Source organism: Salvia hispanica, chromosome 4 (genome assembly GCF_029641045.1).
Source record: "Salvia hispanica isolate PSC_SH4W2 chromosome 4, Shi_PSC_v1, whole genome shotgun sequence".
NCBI lineage: Eukaryota > Viridiplantae > Streptophyta > Magnoliopsida > Lamiales > Lamiaceae > Salvia > Salvia hispanica.
The window spans coordinates 23,827,607-23,838,185 of record NC_142695.1 but is presented as its reverse complement, the minus strand read 5'-3'; the positions used below and the strand labels follow the sequence as shown (position 1 = coordinate 23,838,185).

Genomic DNA, 10,579 nt, shown 5'->3' with positions numbered 1-10,579 from the left:
GCTATGACGGTTCCGGTTCCGGTTTAACCGGCGGTCACGGCGGTTCCGGTTCCGGTTAATAACCGCCGGTTTTTCGCCGGTTCCGGTTTGTTTTTTTTTTATTTTAAATCTTATAGTTATTACTTCTAAATTCTATAGTACAATCCAAAGAGAAATTGATAACGATAAAGAATTGCAATTTTATTGATTTGAAACTTTGAATGTAAATTTCTACGATACAATTACAAGTTACAAAATACAACAATACAACTATACAACTATACACTTGAATTTAAAATATAGATACAAAATTACAATTTACAAAAAATATATTAAAAGTAAAGTTGAAACAATTAGAAAAAAAAAAGAAAAAAAAGGAAAAGGACTTGAGCTCAACTTAAATTTAAATTTTAAAATTCAAATTTTGAAAACGGTCGGAACCGCCGGTTTTTGGTCAGAAACCGGCGGTTTCCGACACCTTTTCAGGCCTACGCTGCAACCCTACGCCTGCAACCCTACCCCCAAACCGTCGGAAACCGGCGGTTTTGTGTCAGAAACCGCCGGTTTTCTGACACGAACCGCCGGTTTCTGACCGAAACCGGCGGTTAACCGTCCTTTTCCGACCCTACTGAACCTACCGGCGATGACCATTTATTTTCGGTTAACCGGTGAACCGGCGGTTACGGTTTCGAATTTTGTTGAACCGTAACCGAACCGTATGTCGAACCGGAACCGGATTTCGAACCGGAACCGTCGTCTGGTTCCGGTTCCGATTCCGAACCGCCGATTCAAAACCGGCGGTTAACCGGTGGGCCGATTTGGTTTGGCCATGTCTAGTTGAGAGTGCAGGGGTTGGAATATGGACGTGTCAACACCATAACATTCCATCAACCATTGATATGATTAAGCTAGGCCCCACGTATGCCATATGTATCAATTCCAATGATACTCCGTTCTGGCAACTAGTGATCATTTCTCATTTTTGTCACATCCAAAACATTTTGCATTTGGAGTTGAATTAAATTAAAGTTGAGGTCCAACTTTTACTACTCCCTCCGTCCCAAGGTATTAGACCAACTTTCCTTTTTAGGATGTCCCAATATATTAGACTCGTTTCTTTTTTTAGCAAAAAGCATCTATCTTATTTTATGCTCCACCTACTTTTTTCTCTCTTCTCTCCCCTACTTTTTCCCTCTCTCATACTTTACTTTCTCCACTTTAACTATTTAAATATTAATTCCTTAAATCATGTGCCCAAAAGAAGTGAGTCTAATACTCCGGGACAGAGGAAGTATCATTTATCCATTTTTAGTGGAGGTTTATCAATCACAAAGTAGATCATCAGTACTATATCCCTTGTAAATTGGCGGCTAATGCAGGAATTCTTCATCTTCGTTAGTCTGGCCGCGGGCTTGAAATTTACCATGGGTGTTTATTGTAGCAATATACTCTGCTTCTCTATTTTATTTTTAAACAATTTGATTGTAAATTTCAGTATTGCGTGAATTATGCATGTGCAATCATTTTTATACATGTTGTAAATATGAATAGTAAAATGATATTTTACAATGGAATCTTGCTATTTAATGCCCAATTTAATATTTTTGTAACTGGACTTCTCAATATTTCATATTGAATATTGCTATTAAAGTTCCAATTTAATATTTTTATAATTGGACTTCTCAATAGTTTGTTATATGAAAAATTTAGCACTAAATGATGTTTTAACTTTATACATGTTGTAAATGTGATTAGTAAAATGATATATTTCCTCTCTTTTATGTTGTATTTACTGATATTTTCTGTTTTTTGCTTATTAGTTCATTTGTGGAAAATAAAGAGCCAAGCATATAAAGGTCATTTTTAGGTTATCGTAAGCTTATTTTTACGTCATTAGAATAAGGATGACATAAAAGGATGTAACATGACCTCAACCCCGATGTTTATAATATGACCTAAAACTGCTTTATAATAACCCTCCGTGTTTTTCTTTAATTATTGACCATTAGAGTGTCAAATCTCATGGTCAGGATTTGGTTTGGATTTTGTATTGGGATTAATTTTTGCATTGATCATTTTCCTCCTCTCATTTATATAATCCATTATTTTAGTATAAGACTTGTGCATTACTTTTTAAGTATTTTGTTTAATTTAATTCAATAAAATTTAATTTACTCTTTCCGTCCTTGAAAAATGTTCCATACAATTTCGACATGTCCACGTTTTAAAATTTCATTTGTTTTTTTTTCCCATTCATAGTTATTCATCTCACATTTCTCATTTTCATATCTAATTCACAAAGTCAAAAAATTTATTGAAATTTGTGCTGAATCAAATAGAACTTCAAATGGGGCACGAAAGGAATAGTATATGCTCCCTCCATCCCACTATAATATACTTTTTCCTTTTTAGTTCGTCCCACAAGAATATGCACTTTTTAATTTTAAATTTTTTTCTCTCTCTAATGAAGTGGTACTCATTCGGCAATAACAATATTTAATTACTTTTTCTCTTTACTACTCTCTTATTTTATTAATTTTGCATTAAAACTCATGTCAAATCGAAAGTGCATATTCTTAGAAGACAGATGGTATATACTCCATGCATCGCACGGGTGGTCAGCCAGTTAAAGTAAAGTTGAGGTCCAACTCTTACCATTTATCCATTTTCAGTGGAGGTTTATCAATCACTAAGTAGATTAGTACTATATCCCTTGTAAATTGGTGGCTAATGCAGGAATCCTATCTTCGAGGCCGCGGGCTTGAAATTTATCACACCATATAAAGGATTGAGCATGCTTGCCATTAAATGGGCATTTATATTAGTAACGGCCAGGGTTATTGGCAAATGAAAGAACAAAGCTATTCCAAACTCAAATTGCACAAATGGAAGAAACATTTATCAACATCCCATGCATCAAAATTTAAAATTTCAATCAAATCTACTTGTCTTTCCTTAGAGCATCTCCAACGGCGGACGTCGTGGTAGGACGTCGCGGAAGTCCTACCCGACATCCGCCATTGTGGAGCAAAAGGTCGGACACGCCCGTCCCATAAGCCCGTCGGATGTCCTCAGATATCCTCGCAACGTCCTACCTGACATCCGCCATTGTGGAGGGGGTCGGACGTCCGAGTTAAATTTTTTTTTTTTTTGTTAAAACTCTATAAATATGGCTCTATATATACGGCTCGTTAAATTCCGTAAATTTGAAACGTATTAATTGAATAATTGTGATTTTATTTTATTGCGGGAAGTCCTAATGGAAGTCCTACATTGTGCAGTGTGATGGGAAGTCCTAGTGGGAAGTCTTGGTGACGTGACAAGAGGTTTTTGTGGGAGGTCCTAGTGGAAGTCCTAGTGGGAAGAGCGCCACCGGAGATGCTCTTATTATCGAAGATTAAATAAAGGGAGCATTTGATTTCATATTCATGGAAGCTGACAAGAACAACTATTTGATGATTTAGAAAGAAATGTAATGCGTATTTAGGTTTGTTTAAATAACCAAAAACTGGAACTAATAAACAACGAAAAACCATGAACTACAAATCTGCAAGGCTGGGTTGCTCTTGATAGGACTAACATCGATATCTTCCTTCCCCGTGTCGAGATGCAACCAAATATCTCGTTCCATCACCCCAGTACCTTCGATTTCCAGGAGAATGCATCTGAATTCTGTACTTCTTTCTGTACAGTCTGAATATAAATCTCCAGATTAAAGGCCTGCTCATCAATGCTGTCAATTGGCATCAAATCATCTGCCAACTTCACTGCTGCAGATTGAGACACTTGAAACTTCTCAGCAGTGTGTTGCAGTTTCCTTGCAGTGTCTTCCTCACCGAGCATCACAAGGCAAATCAACAAAGACATAAGCTCGTGTTTTGCTCCTTCAGCCAGAGACATCCCCTTCAAATGCTCAACTAAAGCCGTCTCCTCATCAGGGCTGCACAGAAAAGACGGAGTATGAACATCAGAAACAGAAGGTCTAAAAGAAAGTTGCATGTACATAACCACGATCAGCAGCTATAGGAATTAACATTGCACCTTCCAGCTCTAATCTTCCCCCTGTTCCGTTGGCGACCTCTTCCCTTAGTGGACGTGCTGGTAGAGGTGGGAGCAGTTGAAACTCTTCTCGACCTGCACATAAAATGGAGCAACACAAGACGGGTCATTCTGATGCTGCATAGGTGGTTTTAGCCACAGGAAAGGAGGAGTTTGTTGATCTAGTTTACTGGATTTTAATATTTCTGATTTGATATGCACAGAAAAATCTAACCAAGATGAGGTTTCTGCCACTCATACAATGAATATGGCACCATAAAAAGAGTAACTAATTTTAAATACTCGAATTCTTAAGAAAAAGAGTAGAAAATCATGTTAGGCTGCATATGAAAGGAATGATTTGGAATTTGGATCTATGTATCTGAATCCCAAGTCTAGGTTGTTTGAAAGGGCTCTGTTATGATACATTTGAAACCCTTAAATCTAGCACATATTAACATGTTTTCAGAATTTCCTAACAAAAAACACCAGGTTTATAGAAGCATTACATGAAATAGAAAACATTTTAGTACAGGTAGCATGATGTTTACTAAATTAACAGAAAAATACATTATTTGCTGTTATTGACCTCGGAAACATTCTTAAATGGGAGATTATAGATCTTGGAATAAAACAATGCACAATATAAATAAACACTTACCCGGTGGTGTATGCACTCATTCCACTAAAATTACTGCTAGCTTGTGACGCAGTTTCATCATCAAGATAGCCTGCCAATCCCTCCTCTGATTTAATTGTTGCAGCAAGTAATAATCTTCTCTGACGAACTGCTAGGTAACGGGTCAAGTACTTTCCAACTTTCTCCACCCCTTCATTATATTCTCCCATCATCACGCTTGCACATTCGAGAGAAGCATCCTTCACTACTAAAACTAGATCATCTCTTCTGTGCAAGAAAGCAATCCTTAACGCCTCGTCCCAACTCCTTGCATCCACCAAGAGGCTAACACCATTATAAACATCACAGCAGTACTCCAAGAGTATTTTTGCCGCATCCCTGGGTTTACCAAGTGCTTGAAGTTCCTCACTTAGCTCACGTGCCAGTTGCAGAAGATCATCCTTTCCATGCTTCATAAGGCCAGCCACAGTCAGAACCCCAGTCCAATTACCACCAGCACGATATGCCTTCAGTGCCTTCTCTAAACAAGAGCAACACAAATATGTGGTAGCAGCATCCTCAAAGCATTTTGTAGCATTAAGATGATCACCCCATGCTTCAAGCACCTGTTGTTTCTTGTCAGGAGAAGTAATCAACTGAAGTCCCATCGGATAAAGCTCTGGGACTTTATTCATTAGATTCAAGGAATCTTCATAATAAGAGTCCCCAGCAGAAACAATGTGCCTTAAAGCACTTTCATACCTTTGTAATTTAAGGTCAATGTTGTATTGCATCAAAAGTTGAGGCATAAGTTCCAATTCTTGTAGAAGTGGCAAAAATTCTTTTGGGTCCTTTTGTGAATTTAACGCAACAATAGCAGCAAGATTTAAATCATAAAGGCCTAAAGCAGCTTCAAAAACTGCCTCTGACTCAGAAAGCCATAGCAAATGCTTCAAGGATTCCTCTGATGAAGGATAAGGTCTTTTTGTATCATTAGCTACAGAAAGCTCTAGTTCTCTGATAACTTTTATTCTCCTCAAAGCCTCCTCCAGAGCTGGGGGGCTACTTCTAGCCAAGGTGGTCAGAATGCAAAGCTCTCTTGCTGGAGTTTCCTCAATTTGATCCTCAAGAGCATTCCTCACGGCCAATAAAACAGAGGATACTCTATTATCACCATCTGCACTCTTCGATTCACCATATCTTACAACTTTATCCTTCTTGATGCATGGTAAGGATGTATAGTTTTTATAAAGTGTCTCCATAACATCTTCACCTTTAATGGCACAAACAAACTCAGTTACATAGTTCAGGTTGCCAACCTGTACAACAAAGTCTGCAGCTAACCCAGTAAAGGCTTGCCAACCACAATGGTCAACAATGATGTTAAAATCAATCCTGTGCCTTCTTACCATTTCCAAGGCATCTTTAAACCGCCTATTAGCCAACACATTGATGATCGAAACAAGAACTAATTTCCTGGGATACACACATTCAAGATTTCCTCGAGGAGTTTGTAAGATCACAGCAGACCCATCACCATGAAGAACACCAACAATTTCTGCTCCTTTTTCCCATATGTTAATAAAAATGCTTTCATTTTCTCCTTTTCTATTCTTTGCTACAACAGGTTGGAAATTCTCATAATTCTTTTCCAGTTCCCCACGCACAATATCACCAACATCAACAATAAACATAAAATCTTGTTTAGTGGCGATTACCACATGTGTTATCATCCCATCACCTGAACTTGAGTAAGTTGAAAAGCTACTGCAATTGTTACACAATATTCTTCCTTCAAGATGCAGTTTTCCATTGTCATCAAGACCTAAAAGCAATGGTTTCTCTCGCGTATGCTCTTCAACTGGGGCAATATCCATCCATGGGCAGGACGATAGGAAATCCATTTCATCACATCTCTGAAGACTGACCCCTCTGTTCACACCTAATTTTGACGTGCACTCAAATATTTTTCCACCTTCAAACTGAACAAATGCAGAGCAGCTAGTAAGTGGATTACACACTATGCCAACAACAACCCCTTCAAGATGCATATGATTCAGAGCTTCTGCTTGCCATCCTGAGCATGTCACGGAACCAGAAACACGATCTTCAGAGCAACTTATCTCAATTCCATGCAAGTAATGCCTTGTACGAACATCCCCATCTAGGAAGTTTCTGTTACTAAAATTACTGTGACTGGAATCTAAAGTAGAGACACCAAGAAGTGTGTGGGAATCCAACCAAGCAAGATGCAACAAAGGCCCAAAGTTTATACCAGAGTGTGAAGCCTCAACTCTAAATGTCTGGCCTTCCAGCTCATCCCATTCATCAAGCAAAGGAAGCTCTACAATGCACAAGCTTCCGTCTGATAGAGATGCAGCCAGACGATTATGGGAAGTTCTTGAATAAGAAGTAATGTCCCTAACGGCACAGGGAAATTCGAATTCAAGAAAGTACATAGGAGGTGGCATCAAGGACAAAGACAATGGAGTCACCAGAACTTTTGAACCATCAATGACAAATGCTATTGAGTTTCCCATCACAGCTGTAACCCAGACAAACTTGCGGGTTATGATTCTGCCATCAAGAGTCCAACAGATCAACTTTAGTGGGTTGGTCAAGTCCCACATAAACTTTATTGCATCTTCCTTGGAATATCTGATCTCTTGCTTCGTATACCAGCGGTTATTGCTAAAGTGCCATATCTTCAGGGTATCAACTGTTTCACCTCTGACAACAGCAGCGATAAGATCTGAATTACAATTGAACTTAAGAAATTCTACAGTTACATCTATTCCCTCATTGATACTGAATGAGCTCCTCTCTAGACCATTTTTCTCATATAGAACTATAGACGGACATTTCTTCTCTTCCTTCTTATCATACACGGTTGCAATTTTAGCCCCAATCTGGTTCCAGTCAATAACAGACCCCATGAATGGCTTTGGGTCTGAGACAGAGTGGAGTTCCCCAGAATCACGCTCCCATACTTTAAGCTTCTTGTGGAAGGGCAAGGAATCATGGACCTTGCTCAGTGAAGCAAAAAACTTCCCGTCACCTCTCCAAGAAATTGAGGCCTCAGAGAAACAATCAACTGACAAAGCTGATCCATCTGCTAAACAGTTAAATGAGTAAGGTTACTATACGAATAAACATATTCTTAGTTCAGCATTCTTAGCATTGAAGTTATCCTCCTTCCAAAGTCCATTCAATTTTCGGAGAAATATCTTCAGCATGTAACAAGTTTCACTTTCACATAATGCCAAAATTCATCTAAAGAACAATTTTGAACAATACTAAGATAGAAAAGACGGAACAACATCAACCCCTTGGGGGTGGCAAATGGTTCAGAAACCCATTCCAAATTTTCTGGTGTGATTTCCCTCTCCTGTATGGTTAGTGAGTTAGAGCAGGGGTAACCCAAAGGAGAAGAGGTCGAAACATCATTAACAGAGTAAAAGATCATTATATTTGCAATCTGTTAAGGTGCAATTAAGAAAGTTTAAGACGCTAACTAAGATAACATGATCAAAAACAACTTTTCCAAATTTTAACACAATCTAAACCAACTGAATCACCATCTTTATCTTGATAAAAGAAACACCTGCCAATTTCAACCAATAGAATAGAAGAGATATCCATGAATTATTTCAAGAACTACCTTGTTTCTATTAAATATTTTAGTATAACAAAAATCATGTGAAGCTTGCAAATTTATTTTGTATGCATGAGTTCTCCAAACCTCCTCAGAGAAATTCCGACCATAATTTGGTACATGCACTTATGTACCTTAGATATGAGAATTTGGCAAATAGAACCAAACAGTCTTCCATTCAAGAGCAATATACAGGAAACTTCAAACTGATGTCCTAAAGTAAAACGCATGGAAATGCATACATAATCAATTGAGATGAAATATGGAAAAGGTCCTTACTTACGTCAACACCTTCGGGTGAATCATCAAGAGGCATCTCGTACAATAGATCCCAATCAAGATTCATGACTAGGATCTGCCCAAAACCAGTCATTATAGCAAGTAAATCTCCATCCGGACTGGGAGAAATACACGCAACTCCACCTTCTACCTGGCCTACAATTTCGGTTACATCATCGTCAACCGAATACAGCAAGAGATGCCCTCTTAATGTTCCAACTACCAAAGCTTCCTTTTCCATGAGATAATCCAAACATGTGATAACGTCTCCTGTTTCCAAATTCAACCGAGTTGCAGCAGGCGCTGAGCTCTTATTCCATGCTCCCTCAGTCTGCACAGTTTCAAAGTTGAAATAATAAATAAATCAGATCGAATTAGATGAAGATGCAACAGGAAGGATAAAAACCTAGCTGTAAACTGCATCATGTGTGAGCTTGAAGCAATCAATTACTACTAAATTAAAGCAGGCGATTAAAAGAGCGGAAACGAAATTGAAGAAGAATTGAATGTAGAGAAGAAGGAAGTGTTGTTACCTGAGGTGAAGGAAGTTGAGTAGTGTAGATGAAGTTGGCGGTGGAGGCGAAGAAGAGGCGGCTGCGCTCGATGTCGAAGGTGGCCAACCGCAGGGATTCATCTCCCTGCTCCTTTCGCAGCTGCACCTCCGACCAAACCTCCCAAGAAAACTTGAGGTTTTTCATGTTGACGACGGATGCGGCGGCGGAATGGAGGAGCTACAGTACCTGAAAAGGGTGAGGGTTTTTGTAATTATATTCAAATTAGGGTTTTCGAAACTCTCAAATGAAATCAGTAGTTAGTCCATTAAATTCAAAAAATAGAGTATTTGTTTTTGTTATGAGCAATACTGATTTCTTTGGATAAACTATACGCACAAAATGTTTTATTAAGTTATACTCCATATTGGTTTTGTAATGAGTATACGCACAAAATGTTTTATTAAGTTATACTCCATATAGGTTTTGTAATGAGTATGAAAGTGAGGTTCATTAATAATAAAAAAAAAATAATAATTGGACAACATTTTACAAATTGACCAAAATAGCAAAACTAGATAATATTTCACGGACAAAAAGAGTACAATTTATAAAATACTTTATATAAATTAAATTAAATTAAATTAAATTTAAATTTATAAAATATTTTACCCATATGTTTTACCAATAATAAAACTTAAATTTGTGAATATTTTATAAATTCTAATTTTATTTAATTTTTATTGTAAGTAAAAAAATACTCATATTTTATAAATTTTAAAATTTATTTTTATTTTACGTACAAAAATATTTTATAAATTTTAATACTCCATTTTTTATTATATGTATTAAAATATTTTTATGAGTATTAATTTGTTTTAATATAGATAAAAAAAATATTTTATAAATTTTAATATTGAATTAGTTAAGTTAATCGGTTAATTAGAATTTTAATTGAGTCACTAATTTAATCAAATTACGTTTGACCTTTAAATTTAATGAAAGATGTTAACTTTGGACCAAAACATATTGTTTGGGACAAAAAAGTAGTAACAAACTTAATGTAAAAGACCAAAAATTTTTTTAGAGCAAATGTTAGTCTTTTAAACTTTGGCAGGGGTTAAAAGTTAAGGAAAGAACGAAGAAGGCACTATTCTTCATCATTCTCCCATGTTTGGCAGTTCATTCCGTTATCGGCAGACCCAGTAGAAGATTGTCGGTTTCAAGCGAAGTAAGATAATTTTCGGAGTTTGAGACAAAACACTAACAAGGGAATATGGTGGTATAAGGTTTTCTCCATTTGTGAGAAATCTTGAAAACAAGATTTCTCCCGAATTTGTCATCTCAGTTCTCCAACTGTACTCACAGTACGACGGCAAATCCACCCCAAAAACACGCAATGTTACTGCCGATTTGAACATTCCGATACAAGTACGTCGATGGCTTTGACGGCAAAATTTCCCCAGATGAAGTGCATCAAATTGAATTTAATCCGACAGAGTCTACTCAACGCACTTA

At 37.2% G+C, this 10,579-nt stretch overlaps 1 protein-coding gene across 4 annotated transcripts; it reads right to left on the bottom strand.

The window, feature by feature from the left end:
• Positions 1-3,415: 3,415 nt before the first annotated feature.
• On the bottom strand, positions 3,416-9,412 carry ABO1 (IKI3 family protein). 4 transcript variants are annotated; one of them, XM_048091263.2, is made up of 5 exons: positions 9,104-9,412; positions 8,571-8,901; positions 4,679-7,751; positions 4,021-4,113; positions 3,416-3,919 (listed from the first exon to the last, which is right to left on the bottom strand). In XM_048091263.2, the coding sequence occupies exons 1-5, from the start codon at positions 9,266-9,268 to the stop codon at positions 3,610-3,612; spliced, it is 3,972 nt and encodes a 1,323-aa protein (XP_047947220.2). In that variant the 5' UTR covers positions 9,269-9,412; the 3' UTR covers positions 3,416-3,609. The 4 variants fall into 4 exon arrangements, with proteins under 4 accessions (XP_047947220.2, XP_047947221.2, XP_047947222.2 ...); XM_048091264.2 differs by having other exon boundaries at positions 4,679-7,748; XM_048091265.2 differs by lacking the exon at positions 9,104-9,412 and having other exon boundaries at positions 4,679-7,748; positions 8,575-8,715.
• Between the last annotated feature and the right edge of the window lie 1,167 nt (positions 9,413-10,579).